The 19,266-nt window shown below is 38.9% G+C and overlaps 1 protein-coding gene across 2 annotated transcripts in view; it reads right to left on the minus strand.

Moving 5' to 3' along the window:
- Positions 1–19,266, minus strand: part of LOC115057849 (guanine nucleotide binding protein (G protein), alpha activating activity polypeptide, olfactory type) — a 41,716-nt gene that overhangs the window by 17,532 nt on the left and 4,918 nt on the right. Inside the window, exons 1-5 of one of the 2 annotated variants that reach the window (XM_029525073.1) lie at positions 12,932–14,046; positions 12,423–12,495; positions 11,539–11,593; positions 11,224–11,343; positions 4,551–4,648 (exon numbers count right to left, since the gene is read on the minus strand). In XM_029525073.1, coding sequence (XP_029380933.1) covers positions 4,551–4,648; positions 11,224–11,343; positions 11,539–11,593; positions 12,423–12,495; positions 12,932–13,070 — 485 coding nt within the window. In that variant the 5' untranslated portion in view covers positions 13,071–14,046. Of the gene's footprint in view, positions 1–4,550; positions 4,649–11,223; positions 11,344–11,538; positions 11,594–12,422; positions 12,496–12,931; positions 14,047–19,266 lie in introns of those variants that run through there. The other variant, XM_029525072.1, reaches the window with a different exon arrangement.

Genomic DNA, 19,266 nt, shown 5'->3' on the forward strand with positions numbered 1-19,266 from the left:
GTGTCAAAAGTTGTTACTAATTCTGATCATGAAACAGCCAGGAAATCTTGTGACGTTTAACGTGCCCATGTTCCAAATCTACTCTGAATAGAACAACACTGTTCCTCATGTTTTGACCTGTGCTTTTTCTATTTAATTCTCATTATAACCAGTGGATTTCTAGAGTTCAGAAAAAGGCAAATTTTCAAATAGGTTTTGCATCCGTGTGTGTGGTAATGTGATCAAGGTTCAGCCCGGATGACACAATTCATAACTGCAAAAGGCTTGAGTCTGGTGAAATACAGTAGGATAATTGTTTGATTTCAAATAGGAAGAACATCTGGGTAAGGTCGTTATTATATTAATATACCAAGTTAATCCGCCACATCTTTTCTTGAGTAACCAATTAATCATTTGGTGTATAAAACAGAAAATAGTGTTAAGTGTCAATTTCCTACTGTTCAATTTTCTCATACTATCACTTTTGTGCACAAAACTTGTCAACTATCAAAACATTGGGACATTCTTTTTCTTGTCCATCAATTTATTAACTTGTCAAACTATTTCAGCTATAATGAGTTAAGTTCATTATACAGCAATGTGTCCAGGTTGAACTCAATCGTAAGCTTTCACATTGTCACTTATTTAATGCTGCCAAACAGTGAAAACATCTTAGTAAACTACAATGACCACAAAGCATTGTCTTAGACATTAGGTATGAATTTTCTTAAGTAGTCAGACATACTCCAGCTCAAACAGTCGAGCTTTCATTGGCCACAAAGAGAGAGAGAGAGAGAGAGAGAGAGAAGAAAAAAAAAAAAAAACAACTTAAACTATTTTTGCAGCGTCTAAAGCAAACTCTCACGCTCCTGTACCTAACCCAGCATCAGCTCAATCTCTGTCCCAGGCCTCATTCTCATTGCAGGAATAAACCCCAGCTGTATCAATCAGCCGTTTCATAGCCTCATTTCTCCAGTTACATTTTCAGACTCCTGCTCCAGCGGCATGTGTATCCAGTGCAGGTCTCCCCTTGTGCAGCCTTGCATCCCATCGACAGGACAGAAAGCTTCATCGCAGCTCAAACAACATGCCCGTGAGAATCATACACTGCAGTTAGAAATGCCTTTAGTTTACAAACTACTTCATGAATTGTGTCATATGTGCTTCATGACACACACACACACACACACAAACACACACACAGTTCAGATTTGCGTGTGAAAAAGTGTTTGATTTTGCCGTTGACACATCCAAGGCATTGCAATGGAACAAGCCCACTGCAGCTTAAAATAGCTCATAATCAATCAACTGGCAGACACTTATCTGTGCTCTTAAAACGTATAAATGTGCAATGCAGAGAGCGGATCAATGGGTGACAGGATTCCAAAAGCATCAATATGGACATGCTCTTTGGCATAACAAGCGCTCGCCATTGGCCCATCCTTGTTTCCTGTGCCTTTATCCAAAGGCTCGTTCAGCAGTAGGCTTGACTGGAAAAAAATATTCTGCAAGTGGAGCAAGGACTGTGAAGGACAATACAGCAAAGATATAGAACCTGCCTTCATACAAATCTCAATGCGGCATATCGTTGAAACTGAAACGTCTTCCCCTTTGGTCTGATGCTGATTTCATGACTAAATCTGTTGCCTTAGCATGTTAATGTGCAGCCTGCCAATCCGTTCCTCCCACAAACACTAACATGTAGGCCAACTTCCTCTTTAATTCACTGTCAGTGTGACTGAAAGCACTCTTATCACAATAGTGATCCAAGACATTGCCTGCTGCACAAACAAGTCTGTGGAAGTTCAATACATGAAATGAGACAGAGAGCAGATGTGGAGGACAAAAACAAAAGAAAAAACGTCAACTTCCTGCACTGACAATGGGATTATAAGAGAGAGAGGGGAAAAGATCATAGCCTTATAATCAAACATGTCGTATGTGAGTTTAGGGGACAACACAACAGACATTCATCAGACAACACTAATAATAAGGCACGGCCTCGTCCAAATCTATGAACTCTGCTCCCTTACTTTCAACCCAGTTGGCTGGTGAGGCTGTCTGCCAGTGTTTCACTACTTCAAGGATAGTGGCAGAGACCAGTGGTCATAACAATAGGTGTGTGTGTGTGTGTGTGTGTATGGAAGGGTCCTTCACACACAGACAGGTCTGCTGCCATGTAGGACAGAGGATCTATGAATGTCCTCAATCCAAAGAGTTCATGCAGAGGTTAAAACGGAGAGGAAGTAAGTGAGAGGCCATGTAGTCAGACAAATTCCAGATATCAATCAAACACAAGTCGCTGACAATGGAGGCATGATTTAAATGTTTCTGCAGAACAGTGAGATTTCAAAACGAATTGCCAACGTATCAAAAAAAAAAAAAAAAAAAAAGGCAGGTATTAAGGTACTTAGTGTTTCCTCTTTGTGAAAACAGATTGATATTTCAGGATTTGGATTTTTTTTTTCTCATAAACTCCCAGCATATGCACTTAACTACAAACAAGACAAAACAACCGAACAACAAAACACGATAACTATCATGCAACCCCACTGCCGGAAGAGCTGTTTGTGCATTTGTACACTTAACTACATGAAGCTGTAACTTATTATCATTATTTATCTACTTTACACACCACTAAAATGATGATTTATTGTCCAAATATAACATGTTCAAACTGCTGACTGGTTGTTAACCAATCAGGAGCTGCAATGTCGCTGGCAGACAGGCAGCAATAGGATGAGAGCATGAGGGGCAGGAAAAAAAAATGGTATAAAAGAGGAGGAGGTTGAAAACAGAGAGAATGATTGAACTAACATGGAACAATTAAGCACTGGTCATTTCACAGCATTTTAAATTGAGGAGAATAAGATGCAGCCCAAAACAACATTGGAGAAAATGGTGGTATAAAAGAAGTTTAAAACCCAATGCATGTTGTTTGACAGCAGACCAGCAAAACTGAACCACTCTATGTAAATACTGTAACCTGTCTTCATTTCTCTCATGCCACAGGACTGCTGCATTCTCAGTGCTTCAGACTTTGAGTCTCTGTAGTTTTAGTCATTTCAATTTAGAACATGGTGCGTTCACTGAGTTGAAGCAAGGATGAAAAAAAGGAAGATTTTAGAAAGCTTATGATACCTCAAGTTTTTTGTGATATCATTATGATACTGGAACACTAGATGCTTTTAGTGTGTGTGTGTGTGTGTGTGAGAGAGAGAGATATCGCAGCACACGAACACAGCAGAAAAGGCAAACAGTCGTTGGACTGTAACAACTCCACCTTACAGATTCATGTGACTCTCCAACCATCACCTGACTATCTCTCTGCTTTCTATGAAAGCTGCTTTCAGACAGTGCTACCAGGGAAGACTTGACCCCAAGACTAATTTATGCTCAAGGAACGGAAGCTATTCAGGAAATGGGTACAGAGACGGTTTGTCTATGTGCTATACCATCTTTAAAGCATCTCAGCTCTACACCCATGTAAGATGGGCGCACAGATCACTGACAACAAGACAATATCCCCTTTCACTGATAAAGTGTGCCTTTGACTGAAACAGGAGAGATAAAGGGAGCCAACCTTTGGGATGGGAGGGGACAATTTGCAGCGGGCTGCACTCCTGAGTCTGTACCATGTGCATGTCCTCATATTTGCATGTGAATCCAGAGGTGAGTCAGAGAGGAAGCAGAAGGAGAGCACTGTAATCATTGATTCACTTTGCATATCCAAACTTCCTTTTACAGGCAAGAGAGGGGCCCTCTGCTGTGGACAACCAGCAACCTACCATGGCCCAAGGTACTGTGGGAAACTTGCAAATAATCTGGGGCCCCATGCAAAGAGCCGTCAGTTTGTGCACTTTGGCACACCCCATCATCAATTGTATTAAGTAACATGTACACTACACAGGTGATGACCAAATCCAAACATGAGCCATATAGCTTCTGTCCACCTAAACACACTGAAGTTTAATCTATTAGCTCAATACCCAACACTGACATGATAAATACTACCTTTCACATCATTACAGCTTCATAAACAATAACTACATGAATAAAATCTCAATAAATGCAAAAGTTGGACATTTTAAGAGCAGGCCCCAGCAGGCTTTGCATATTGCCATGGTGAAATGTCAAGCACACAGACGTAAGTAGATATATGTATAATTTTCCAAAGGACGAATACAACTGTTGCTTGCCTTGCCACACCCAGAGTAAACATATCTCAGCCACATTCATGTATGACATGACACAAGCACACACACACACACACAAGCACACACACACACACACACACACACACACACACACACACACACACACACACACACACACACACACACACACACACACACACACACACCGCAGAGCATTCACCTCAAACACATCACAATTAGGATGGACAGAGCAGAGATTCAGGCTGCAAAAGTAAAGCAGCTCACCTATCCTCCACTCAATAACTTACAACTGCATGAAGAGTGAAGCATGGACTTGAGAAGAGTCTTTCCTTTTTAGATATCCAAAGTTAAACAACAAATAAAATACAACCCAAAACTGAAGTTTGAACTCACTATTGTGCGCAGTCGATGAGCTGGTACTCATTGGACCTCTCAAAGCATGCCTTCACTCCTTCATCATCCCACAGTTTCTTTGCGTGATCAAAGAACTCCTGAGGAGAAAGGAAGAAAAAGATCATTATGAATCAGACAATAATATGATCCGTACAACATAAATTCTTGAAGACTGTGGAGAGGTCAGGGGCCTTGAAACCATATTGACACTGTTAAAGCAGACACTGCAAAATGAAATTAGAAAAACACACTGCGCGCACACACACACACACACACAGACATTTAGACTGGGGAATACCCACCTGATCTTTCATTATAAGCAGACATTAGCCTCTCTTTACAGCACATTTGATGACCACTTGCTAAAGTGATGTTTGATCCTCAGATGTGTAATATAGGATCAGGGACATGTTTATATATAAAAACATAAACATTTGTTGCCTATGCACTCACTTTTCCTGTATAGAAGGGTCTCAAGAATTGTTTTGCTCAAACTCCAGTACCAGCAGGAGCAGAAAAACTTGTATAATTTCCAGACAAACAGGTAACAGGCACAGGGACTGTGTGTAGCTTCCTGAAGTGTGTCAGCTGTGGTACTTCTTCCACTGGGTCAACTGTCCACCACCAGCCATGCTTAGAGTCAGGATGCACTGCACCACACAGTTAACCGGAAATACACAAGTAATTGTTTCTGCATTTCTTCTAGTGTATGAATCAAATAAATAAATATATTTTTTTTATGTGGACAGAGCCAGACAACCAAAGTCTCCCTGATGCTCAGTTAATCAGAGCTAAGTCTCATATCCAGCTTGATAGTGGAAAAGACATTGAACAGATGCTTCAAACATTAAAGGTCATATTAGTTAAAAAAAAAAAGGATTAGTTATTGCAATCTCCTTAAGTTATATCAATGAAGACAAACTGAGGTCAAGTGAGCTGCTGTGAACATTCAAGTTCACAATAAACTCAAACATATTTCTCACATTTAGGGTGTCAACTAATGAGCTCAAGTGAACTTTATATTTCCAAAGCCAGTAAAATAAATGAATGCGGTAATGTGTGTGCTTAAAATCAGGTGTACTTGAGGCACAATAATAATAATTGATTAATCAATTAGTTACTTGAAGGAAAATGAACGCCTAACAAGTCTGATTATTGATTCATCATATCAAGTCATAAATCTGCAATAAAATAATGTGATGCATTCATTGGTTTTAAATAATGCTAGGTGTAATTTTGGGTTTCAGACTTCAAGGTTCCAAAGTCTTTTACTGACACACCTTGTGCTCTTATTGTTTTCTGATGTTTTAAAGTAATTACCAAACAATTTATCCAGTGTTGAGAAAATTACTGTCACATAATTTAAAATGAAAATAATCTTGGTTGAAGCTCTGCTTTACACCTCTCTCAGCAGTAGCAACACTTCCGTGATGCAGGTTTATCCAACAGTTCCTCAATTCAAACTCATGACTTTCAGGTCACAAGCTCTCTTCGCTGAGTTCTGAAAAGGTGGTTAATTTGGATCCTACAGCTTAACCGTGATCAAATTCAGATCACAAAACTGAATTTAAAAACAAAAAAGAAATGGAAAAAGTCAATTATGTCTTCTAAAATTTTACAAACAAACTGCACATAATCCATCCATACGCCTGATGCTGTAAATGACTATACATAAGTCTTAGTGCTTCAGCTGACTTCCTGCTCCTGGACAATGGGGAGCATTATGAGGAGAGCTCATCTTATCAATGACTTTGAGACATTTCCCAGGATTCTCTGTATGCCCCAAACAAAGATGATTGGGCTAATTTCACTCGTCTCCTCCTGTGCACATGTCTTTCAGATGGGCTCCTCCTCTTGCCTGGAACCACCACATGACTCTGCACTCAGCACTGGCTCTGCGCTCTGACAGCGGAGAGGGTGAAAGTAGCCCCGAACCAGAGTGAGGCACGGAGAAGGAGCCTGATAAATGATCACATGCTCCGGGAGAGCTCCTCTTGGCAGATCCAGTGATTAAGTTCAACATGGAGGAAATCCACTGATCTAGTCCACAAAGAAAGTCTCAATGAGGGAGGGATATGTGGTTTAGTTTTTTTGTTACAGATGAACATTATCTCTTTCTTCAGGCATAAGTCAGGAATAACCTAAACACTGCGATGCTGTCATGTTGTCTGTTAATGCAGTCATTCATTATTGCTAATATAAAAACTGCAGTCCATTTTCCTGTGGCATACCAATTTACCTACTACTCCAAACTCTTGACTAACAGAAAATGGGGCCATATTGGCTTCCATTTCTGTTACAGTCAAAGTTTACTTGTTGAACCAATATCAATACGATCCAACAGTGTAGATTACATTCTTGTGCCATTAGTTTTCTCTGAAGTTATACATCAAAGCCCAAAGAGGGGCCTGACAAAGCTAGTCAGTATTAGGACTTGATGGAGGGAGGACGAAGGATAGAGGGTGGAAGGGGCAAAGAAAGAAGGGGGGGAAAGAAAAAAAGCAAAGCGTGGTCCTCAGGGCTCTTTTCCACAGAGGCGTGTGACACTGGGCCTTTGAATAAATGCAGTGTATGCTGCAGTGCCCTACAGAGGAACTGATAACACAGAAAGAGACCAGGAGGGAATTTGTTTTAACACAAGCTTTTTTAACTCTTTCCTCTACTCTTGCCCCTTCACCTCCACTCCATCAGAGGCCAGAACTCTGCCTGGACTGATTCTCAGACCAGCAGTAGCTTTTAATGTTAATCAAGTGGGGTGTGTGTGATGTAATATTTCATTTGAATCATATAGGTCAGGACTGACACAGAGAACAAAATGGCCTAAATCTGATTCGACTTAGCAAAACAAAGTTGTGGGGCAAATGGCTCGCATCTTTAGTCACAAAAGGACACAGTGATTTCTTTGGGTAGGGTTTTTGTAGGGACAGTTAGCCTTAAGGCTAAACATACAATTCCCTCTATACATTGCCATGCAACAAGCTAGTTCCTCTGTAAATCACCATAACCGTCATTATCCCATTTATTGGATTTGAAGAGAATATAAGCCTTAGGTAACAGTCGCCCAGCACAGAGAGATCTGACTTTCATGGGTTACCTCAGTTAAGGAGTACAGACAAATTTAGTAAAAAGAAAAGGTGAGCAAAGGCCAAAAAGGGGACAGGGAGCAACAGTTTGAAACTGTTCATTATATGGATCCAAAGACAGAGCAGCCCTCCTTGGCACCCTCTGTCCCACATCACATATGTTCAATGAATAAATTTCAAGAAAAATGAAGTTCTATGAGATGAGGTTTTCATGATGAGGAATTGAATAAGACGCTAACACAACAGAAGAATGCTATAGAGGTGTTCCCTTTCATGGCTGTAGCAGAACAGAGGAAGGAGAATAAATCAGGTCATGTTCTTTTACAGAAATGTATAATTACAGGGTGGGCTGTGAACTGGCATCAGACGATATTAAATAAAAGTTGGACACTCAGTTGTGATTGCTGATGGACACAAAAGTAACATAATCAGGACGGTAATTCTGCGCCTTAACAGTAAAGTAGATCAGTTCAACAAAGGGTGGGGCTGAACACACCAGCTATGTCGCTCACCTTGCACAGCAATATGACAACAGATTGTAATTCATATCTTTAAACAAAGAACAAACTTTTACCTTTTTGTTAGGAAGGATTACCAGAACTATTCTTATTCTACTCAGTTTTTACAGTGACCCGTTTCTTTCAGCGTCAAATCTAGAACATTACATGTAGGCTTTAACATGTCAGAGAGAGGGAAAGTGACTTGGTGCAAAACAGGGGCTGCGGCTCATTTGAATTTGCACCACTTCAGTCGACAGTCACTATCGGGTGGCTAGCACAGCTACCAGAGAGGCATTTGTTTCCATTTGCATTGACAACCGTTTACATCAGTGCTGTTTTTTCCCCTTGCTGTTATCCAAAGCAACTGTAGGAAAACATTTTTGAAAAGGGGATGCTCTGATGATAAAGAATGAAGACAATCAAAACTAAGTATATCAGCTAACATGAGACAAAGGGGAACTGTTGTCTTACAAGCATTCACAGTCACGAAAAACACACCTCCACCCTAACTTGGCTTTGTAAAAACTATTAACAGCGTAGCTCACATGTCAAGGCTTATCCCATTCTGTTTGACTTTTCTCACCCAAAACCGATCATGTAACTGCCAAAAGGCATTTCATGCCAAGAAGGCAGCAATGTAAACAGCAAATGTCATGATCTTATATCAACATACAAACAAAAAGGAAAGTCTGTTAATTTAGAGAAGCAACACTAACTTCTCCACCATAAACATCCTCAGATGATCATGACACCACACAGCCATGGGTCTACTGCTCATCACCTTCTTATTTGAATAATCTGGTACATCACACCACCACGTCATCCTGTCACAGACTCACTTTCCAGTCAGGAGTAAAAAAAAAAACAAACAAAAAAAACAAAAACAGAACAATTGATATTGGGATATCTGTCTACTACACAGATTGGACAAGTCATCATGACACAGCAGTGTAATTCACATTTATCACAGCAGACAGTATGCAATGTTTACTTAGCTGAGACACCAAAAACAACTAAAATGGTCAGTGTTTTCAAACCCCTAACTTTTCTAAAATGGTTTTTGAAAAAATGTGCAGAACAGAAAACCAGTAGAAATCTTCTGTTTACCTGACGATCAACAGAAAATGTTTTACAGCTGTTTTGAGAGTCAAAACTTTTTGATTAATTATTATTCTCTTTGATTTCAAGTCTATTGGATGGCAAAAAACAAGCAAACAAACAAAAAAGATTGAAGATGTCACATGGAAAGCCGTGCTGGACATATTTAACTATTCCTTACTCTGATGATTCTGGTACATGCTCAATTATTAGCATCAGTCAGATAAATTTAAGATGTCACTGCCTCATTCTTCTCACATCTTACAATACATTATCACATAAGAACTGGTTAAATAAATTTGACTGCAACTTCAAATTTCTCATGAGTTGGCCTCCCCATAATTAGAAATTAATTAATTTTGTTTCACCATGACATCATCTGTTCAAAACTTTTCAGGTGAAATGCGCCTCCACTTGCCAAAACGGCGCCAACAGGTGAAAGCCACAGGTTACTGATTGGCCGTGTTCCCGCTGTGCTGTATTGGATATCATGCCCGGTGGCACTAAGTGACAATGTAGTGGTGACACTGACGGCACAACTGAAGCCTGAGACTGATGACAAGCGCAGACACTCCAAACAGAGCCATGTTGTTCCCGTTGGCCTGGCTGGGCCTGGGAACTCAACGCTGGCTCTCCCCATGGCCCCGACCCTCACAGAACACAGCATCACAGACGACTGCTGACCTGTTAACACTCTCACTGTAGGGGCCTGTCAGGAAATTAACACCCAAATCCTTTTAATGGATGTTCCAAACATGTGCTATTGAATAAGAAGTTGTTGAGAGGGCTCCTGAGAAACATCATGCAAGATTTACAGTAGCACCCAAAATGCTAATTCTACTGCCAAAACAGCAATATTTTGATGGCATTGTTTGGCCCACTAAGCACCCAGTCAACAAGGCCTCAAAGTTGCTGAGAGGTCAGACATCATCTGATAGCAGCAACTCAAAACATCCAAAAACTGCAAACTTCATCAAATACTTTGTTTAGGATGAAACAAAAACGCATTAAAGCTGCAACTCTTTAATACCTTGACCATTTAGTCCCTACAGAATATCAAATTCGTAAAAATGTCCATCACTGAGGGCCCAGGTTACCCATCCAAATGTCTTGGATTTGCCAACTAACAGTCCAAATCTGGATGATGTAGAAAATTCCCAAATGAGACTATGGAATTTATTTATTTGAAAAATTACTTTTCCAATCCTCAAAATTATTGCTCAGCAAGTTTCTGTCCATCACCCAGTCGACTAGTCATTTCAGCTCGAGAAGATAAAAGCCAACACTTTTAAAGGGCCTGGGACATTTAAAAGATGCAACATGATGAGAAAGGTGATCACTGCCAACTAAAGGTACAAAGGGAAGATTAACTCAAATGTATATTAAAAACTTTCCTTTGGTTCCCATTTCCCAACAAAAAATGAGTTTATCTTTATCTAATGTGCCATTCCTGCTTCACAGCATTATAAAAATCAGTGTAAAGCAAGGAACACTTTCAAAACTATGTAAAACATTATCTGAACTTCAAACACATGACCTTGCACAATTGAATGGCTGATCGCACACCGAAAAGAATCCCATGTGCTCCAAGTTGCATTCATGTCCACATACAGTACATCTGCTTTAGCTCTGAAGGGGAAATCAAACCATTGACAAGGACTGGACAGTGTTGATTTCAAATGGTTCGACATGTTGATTCTTGACTTCCAAAGGCAAACACTACACCTTTATTTTAGGTTAGTTTAAAAAAAGAAGACCTCACCATGTCATAAAAAAAGGAACAAATTTAAAAAAAGAAATTGTATCTGACACTCCTGAACTACATCCCTGAGAGCAACACTGATGCCATAAAAAAGCCAAGTGCTCTCTTCATGAGCCATCCAACACTGAAGCAAAGAAAGAAAGAAAACAGCACATCTACACCATTCTAGCTCATGTACATTCCCACATCTGCAGACACACTCTTTCACAGAAACTTAATGAAGCTCTTACCTGTGAATAGTCAAAGTCAGAGAGAGGTGCTATGCTTTTGATGTATTCGATTCTGAATTGGTCCTCTGGGTTGGCTAGCGGGACAGGGGGTATTAAAGTGCTCATCGCAGACACTATAGTCTACAAACCAGAAGTTGTGGGAGAAAACAAAAACACACACACACAAAAAAAACAGGCATTAAGCAGGATGAATACAGGACAAAAAACTCTGCTCGTAAGCCTGTATAATTATCAGTGAAATGGGATTGCAGTGGGATTCAGTGTGACAACAGAGACACTGAGCACTTTTGGGCAAGCAATACAGATAAAACTTACCACTATGGCATCCTTCACGTTTTTCCGGATATCTTGGATTTTCTGTTTCTTTTCTCTGCATTGGGAGAAAACAGATGTGTGAGGTAACACTTAAGAAAAGCAAAAACCACAATAGACAGCAAAGGATTTATCATCTAGGTGGTTATGAGTAAGACTGGGGATACAGCCAGGTTAGAGTGCATTTTAATGCACATGTATATATGTTGCAGGTATCGTGGCTGAAAGTACGTCCCATCAGAAAAGTCAAGTAACAGTGAAATGCCAGAAGGGGTTAGTTAAAATGCAAAAGTAATGAGATATGTTTGTATTTTCCTCTTCTTTTAATCTTAAAAATGCAAGATCATGCCTGCTATCCAGTACAATCCAGCCTCTTCTTCTTCTTTTTAAACACTTTGAAATTATACATAAAGAGCATTTTTATACAGTTACAGGACTCTTGACATGTACCAGGCTTGTTTAAAATAGACCACTGGTAAGATCAATGCCATGCAAGGCCTTGCAGCAAAACAAATCATCAATAGGCCTGTGTCGATCACAACCTTTCACCATCTCATATGAAACAGGAAACAGTGAATGCCCCCCTTATTGTTTTTTTTTTGCATCTGTGTTACACTGAGATCCTCACATATGTACGATAACTGTACATGCACCCAAAAAGGAGAAGGAGATGAAGGAGAGAGGGGGGGGAAGATATTAGCTGCTTTGCATGGGATACTGGGCCCAACAGGCGCTGCAGTGCCTGGGGAAAATCCATTCACAGGCTATATATTCTGGCCTCGACACTGTTATTCATTTAGGGGGAAGAGGAGGAGAGGAGGGAGGTGGGGGGGCATAAAAATAAACCTTAATGTTCATATTTGAAGCTTTAGCTGGATAGCACTCACTCTGCGTTGAAGCCGTTGACGTGTAGAATCCTCATCTGCTTCACAATGGTGCTTTTTCCGGACTCTCCCGCACCTTCGAGAAATAGACCCAAAAAAACATGTTTTGTTTTGTAAAAAAAAAAGAAAGAAAGGAAGATAGATAGATAGATAGATAGATAGATAGATAGATAAATAAATAACACATAGAAATAATCACCAAACAAACGAGGATATCCTGGTTAGCGTAAGAGCCCCCCACCCCCCTCCCTCCCTCCCCGAAAAAAAAAAAGAAAGAAAACAAATAGGCCACACGGATTTTTTTTTTAAATAAATAAATAAAAATAATTAAAAAAAAAAGAAATATGTTATGGAAATGAAGCCAGTTGTTGGACCTTCGCTTCCCATCAAACATCCACCCCCATGACATATTACTGCAAGCGCTGTCAAATGGGGCTACGTGTTCGGTAAACGAAAGGGGATTTCGGTTAGCTTACATCTCATGTAGCCTACCGCACATAAATGAGCCTTACCCAGTAATAAGAGCCTGTGTGTGGCTTTGTACGCTTGTCTTTCCTTTTGCAGCTGTTTTTCTATCTTTTTGTTAGCCTCTCGTTGTGCCTTTTCGTCGATGCGTTGATCTTCAGTCTTGCTGTTGCCCAAACAACCCATCTTCCGTCGCCCTAACCCTTCCTTGTGGAAATCGTAAAAAAAAACCTGTCTATATATATAGATATATAGATATATATATATATATATATCTATATATCTATATGGATATATAGATATATATATATATATTCTCTAAAAAAGAAAAAAAGGGAAAAGGAAACAAAAACAACAACAACACCACCACCACCAGTGGATGATAATGTGGGTTGAGATAAGACAGGAACGAGTCTACTGTAAAAATAAAAAAAAAAATAAATAAATATATAAATAAAAAAAAAGAGAGAGAAGAAGAAGGAGGAGGAGGAGGAGGAGGAGGTGGTGGTGGTGGTGGTGGTGGGGGGATCTCTGCGAGGTTTCTCCGTCGGAGGGAGGAAAACGTTCCCCGTTACAAATCCGCTTCAGCCGCAGCCAACCGTCATCCGAACCGCCTGTTAGTTCACCGACCGACGGGGAGGAATGGCGACTCGGCGAAACAGACGAACAGCCCCCCGAAAAAAAACACACATAAATACGAAGAGAGGGAGAGGGTTTTTTTTTTTTTTTTTTTTTTTTCAATTCCTGGGAATCCAGTCAACTGTTCCTATCGCGTCTCCAACCCCTCTCTTCTCTCCGTATTTTTTTTTTCTATCTGAATTTCTATCAGTATTTCTGTCTCTTTAACTCAGCACTGCCTCTCTCTGTGGCACCAGGAAGTAGCCGCGGACCGTGGAGGAGGAGGTGGAAAACAAACCTCCGTTAAACTGTAACACTGATACAGCATTTTATAACCTGCGTGGCTAAAGAAAGAAAGAAAGACAGGAGGAGAAAAAAAAAGGAAGAGGAGCCCGTCAAACTAAATCGACCCCAAAAAATAATAATAAAAATGAAAAGTGGCGGAGACCCGGTCGGTTCGCTGCTGGTTTACAGGAGGGGCTAGGTCTCTTCTTCTTCTTCTTCTTCTTCTGTTACTTCTGCTACTTCTTCTTCTTCTTCTTCTTCTTCTGATTGGCCTCCAGTCGGAGAGGTGGCCCTAGCCCAAACTGGCAACACATTAAGTGTGTGTGTGTGTGTATATATATATATATATATATATAAAATTAAATGTGTATATATATATATATATATATATATATATATATATATATATACACATTTAATTTTATTTTTAACACTAAAATAACTACAGGAGCTATCAAGGTAGCCGTGAAAAAAAAAAGTTTTTTGTTTTTTTTTTTAACCCTCTTTGCTCATGTAAAAGCAGCAATACTCCCGATGGAAAACTGCTCTATTCAAATCTGTGGTCTGTAGCATAGTTTCATGATTATCACTGCAGCCTAAAATAGACACACATTAGCTGTGAGCTGCAAATATTCAAATTTTTATTTGACTAAAAGGAAGTATAGTCAACAAAATGTACTTTAACCAAAAGTATTAGTAGCCATTATGTGCCAGAGTGACACCTGGCACCAATATTATTGTGAATTGTTCAGTTAATAGTATTGCTGTATAAACATGCATGAAGCAATTTATTCATGTAAATGTGTGTTGTGATGGAAATTTTGGCTAAAGGCTTTATATTCTGTTGTTTAGTTTAATTCATATTCTTTAGAGTGATCGTATGCTTTGAATGAAAAATCTATAGTTGCAAAATAAATGTAGTGTAGAAAAAGAACAATTTTTCCATTTCAAATGTAGTAAAGCATAAGTACAAACACCTAAAATAAAGTACAAATGCAAGAATTATACTGATATTCAGTACTTGAATGTGCTTTGTTTGTGGACTTTACCATGGACTTTCACAAAGAAAAGACAACTCCAACATGTGAATTTTGCATACATTTCTAAACTGCGCAAAAGAAAAATTTCAAGAAGTCATATTAATATAGAAAATTCTAAATTATTAATCTTTAATCTAGCCTTTAACCCTAACCTTTTTTTTTGCAAAAGTAGGTAAGGACAAGTATATGAATTTGTTTGCAAAACCAATCCTGTCTTTTCAATCTTAATCTGCAACTGTGGATAAATGAAAAGAACAAGTACAATTGATCCCTCTAAAATGCATTTGAGTGGAAGTAATAGCATAAAATAAAAATATCCTCGTAACTATTATTAAGAGTACGACTTAAGTAGAGGAATTTGGAGACATTATATGTGAAACTACACATGTGATATGTTAATGTAGCAAAAACTTATATAGTGTACAACAAGAATTGTTGATATAAGTGGATAAGTGGATCAAACTGACCTTTTTATACACATTATGCTGTGATGGAAAGTAACGAAGTACATTTACTCAAGTCTTGTACTTTTAAGGCGTTTGTACTTTACTTCAATGATTGAATTTCACGTTAATTTAAAATTCTACTTCACTATGCACTGAAATACAATTAGTTTGCAACTTAAGTTGCTTTTTTCTGCACATTAAAATTTTACAAATGAAACATGACCAGTATATGAAAGAGCACAATATATAAACAAAAGGAGCATATAAGGTAGTTTGTTAACATACCAGTATATAAATTCATAAGTGATATTATTCAGTACTTGAATATGTATGCCACCTAATGCGTTATTATATTTGGGGGAGAATTATTGTGCTTTTTCAAGCTCTGTCCAAAAAAAAAAAAGTAGGAAGTGAGTAGTTATGTAAACTTTTGCATCCTGGAAATCCTCAAGCAATGATTCAAATCTTAATCTTCTTAAGAACCCTTGAGCAAAAACCCAGAACCCCCTAAAATGAGCCAGGCAACTGCAAAAGCATCATTTCCTTTTCTCCATTAACAAGACATATAGAGGTGTACAGAACAACACAGAAAAATAATTAGCACGACACAGTATGTCATCTTACTCTTAAATGGTAATGGTCATAAAGGGAAACAAAATAACAGGAAACAGGAAATAAAAACAACATTCAGAAAGGTTAGGTTATCATGCATTCATCACTAAGCCTACATCAATAGGACAATACAGACAAGAAATGTGTTTTAATATGATAATGATGAGCACGCTGTCAGTCATACTGGGAGCATACTTGCATATGCTCCATTTACGTGAATAAAAGTGATGTTAAAGATGAATTACTTTTAACAATTCCATTCAGTGTGAACACACTACAGGCCCACTTTGTTGACTCTGCCGCAATTTACTAGCTTTTACCTGCCAAAGAACTATGTGCTGCAAATTCAGCCCATTACACCACAGATCACTAGTGTAGGACCTCACATTCTGATAATCCTTACACAACACTTACTAACCTGTCCCAGACAAATGAATCTCCTTTGTATGTTTGTGGTAAATGGTAAGTTGTACCTCTAAAAGTTCTAAATCTTAAGTCAGGTAATGCAGTAAACAGAGTCTAGCCATGGAAGTTGTGGTTATTTAGGAGGAAATAGAAAAACTGTCACTGTTGTGAGCATTGTCTGACATTTATGTTTAGCTTGCTGTGGCTTCCTCTCTACCAAACCAAAATGGGGTTGTGGATTTGTTATGGTTTGACTTGTTCATTATTTAACACTGCATGTTCCATTTAGACTTCCAATGTGTTATTTGTAGGTGACAGTAATGCTCCTCTCTCAGTTAGTAAAACTTAGGCCTTAACATTGAGCTAATGCGAGGCTAACTCTGATACTGATGCCTGCACTCTGCTGAGACAAAAACAATCATTACATATACCCTCATAGATCAATAGCATGAGACAGCCATGAATGATTTGTTGTGTAAGATGTAACAAGGACTGTGCTGTTATGTCCATTATGCAAACACAATGCAAACACTAGTCTAATGTAGTGAAATGAGTCCACCAAAGTTGTGTAGCATGCAAATCAAAACTGGAACCATCACTTCACCATAGTGGTGAAAAAAAAAAAAAAAAAGCACCACCACAACCCCACCCCAATGAAGAGAAAGAAAGAATCCTGTCTCCCCACCTCAGAAAGCAAGGTCAAAACAAGTGACTGGCCCAGACCGCTCTCTAGTGGTCAGAGACAGCATTGCACACATGATGGAAATGTAAAAGTGACCACTGTCAATTCCCCATGAATGACACAGAATCAGGTTCTGTGACATATTCATCACGGTTCTTTCTCAGGAAGTACTATCTGATACAAATATTGAGCTCGCTGTGTCTTTCTATCAAATATTAAATTTGGCGTGTATGTGTGCGTATGTGAGCACATGTGAAAGTTTGACCTTTCAACAGCTAGATTTCATTTAAGAGTTCAAAATGAAGGTGTTTTTCCTCAATGTGTCATCACCTGAATGTTTCAGGACAACTCTGCAGTTTGATGCTTAAAAGCAATTTTCAAATCGTCTGCTGAAGAAGGAAAGTTTCTCTTTGTGCTCCTTACGTCTGAGTTTATGAAGCACACATATGATACAGACTTTGTAACATTAGTAAGTGGTTTAAGAACTAATCATGGTCTAAAAGTACAGATACATAAGCTGAACAATGAGAATGTGCTTTACAGTGAAGTGGGCAAAATCTTGTGTCCAATGAAAAACAACATGTCTGGATAGGATCTTTAAACTACCATTACAGTATTTGAAGGAAGTAAGAAAGGAAATGTTCCATAATTAACTCCTCTGTCAGTATGTGAACATGTGCAGGGTTGGAAACATTTTCAGATCCTTTTCTAAAGTAAACATAGCAATAAAACGATCTAAAAATACTCTACTACAGGCAAATTCTGTTTTCAAGTCTGACAAAGATATTTTTAGTATTTCCAGGCAGATAACAAACCAGTACTGCAAAAAATAAAAATAAAAGGCAACCAACACCAGCAGAGTTTAAGATCTGATGTCCTCACTCAGGCAGGGTCGGGACCTTAGAAGTGGTTGATAATCCACTCTTAACAATGCAAAGTTGCATTGTTCAGAGATACAGCAGAGGTTCTGTATGATGATCACCCTTTAATAAATACATTAAATCTCTGGGGGGATAAACATTAGAACCGCCAGTGAACTGCTACAATAAATCTAAGACTATCAGAAACTTAAAAACAGCTCATTTCTATGTATCAGTCTCTCACACTTGAAGCATGTACTGTAAAAACAGGGCACACATCCAAATGATGTCCAGCTAAAATTAGGCTCCTTGAAATTTTTTTTTCTTTTCTTCAGGCTGGAGAGAACTTTATAGCGGTCTCTTGAGGGACAGAGGCTCCTGATAGAGCAGGAATTATACTGTAAGCAAAACCAGGGGAGGGAGCACAGTCCAATGTCCTTCTAATTTCATTCTGATTTAGCCGACTGAATTATCAAAAAAATTGTGATTGCGGCCCCGCTATCAGTATGACAAGAATTCATAGTCCAGCACCTTCTGTTGGTCATTACATTAACTGGCAAAGCTGTGCAGTTAGTAGCAAAGTTCAATGAAGTCAAGTCAAAGATAAAACCCATTTAGACAGAAGCAAAGTTCACCAGACTCCGCTTCTATTTAAAGGGGAGGGCCGACAGGACTGTACCCTTCGACTGTGTACCTTTGTGGATGAGTAAGTTTGTCCAAAATATGGTTTTAGGTGCAGGATAGTGTCGGGGGGAAAAAAAAAAAAAACAACAAAAACAAAAAACCAAGAACTGACGAGACACGGCAATCGGTGACTTGTAAGAAACTATTTCATGGTCTACCTGCTTTCAGTGTTCACTTCTGTCCTGTGTACTACATTGCTGGGAGCCTGTTATTCAGGCTCATGAAGGCTGATAAGGTTGAGATATGAAACAGCCAGTTAAGGACATCTAGGAAAGCTGTAACAGATATTATCACAGAGCCTGGGCAGAATCTGCTCCAAGACTTAACAATAAAGCAACTTCCTTTCCAAGAAATAAGAGGAACTCGCCTTCCCAGTTCCCATCCCAGTACTCGTGTACTAAAGCTTAAAATCTATAGGAACTCTATTAAAAGAATTTATATTTAGATGAATCATTGGCTGGTCAAAACATTTAATAATTGCTTTGTTACTGCATTTTACAATAGAAGCACCTTGAAAAACATTATTATGTTCACTGGGGGAGTCTTATAATAACCCACTGTTCCAGTGACTCAATGATTCACAGCTTAATTAGTGGAAATTTTCTGATATCTTTCATGACTTCCCGAACTACTTTAAATGTAAAATGTACTTCACTTCCTGTGACTGTAACACAAATTGTATTTGGAAGAAGCTTAATTCAAGTCACATACCAAAAAAATATCCTCTTAACAGCTTAGATAGAGGTCTGG

Source organism: Echeneis naucrates, chromosome 17, assembly GCF_900963305.1.
Source record: "Echeneis naucrates chromosome 17, fEcheNa1.1, whole genome shotgun sequence".
Lineage (NCBI taxonomy): Eukaryota > Metazoa > Chordata > Actinopteri > Carangiformes > Echeneidae > Echeneis > Echeneis naucrates.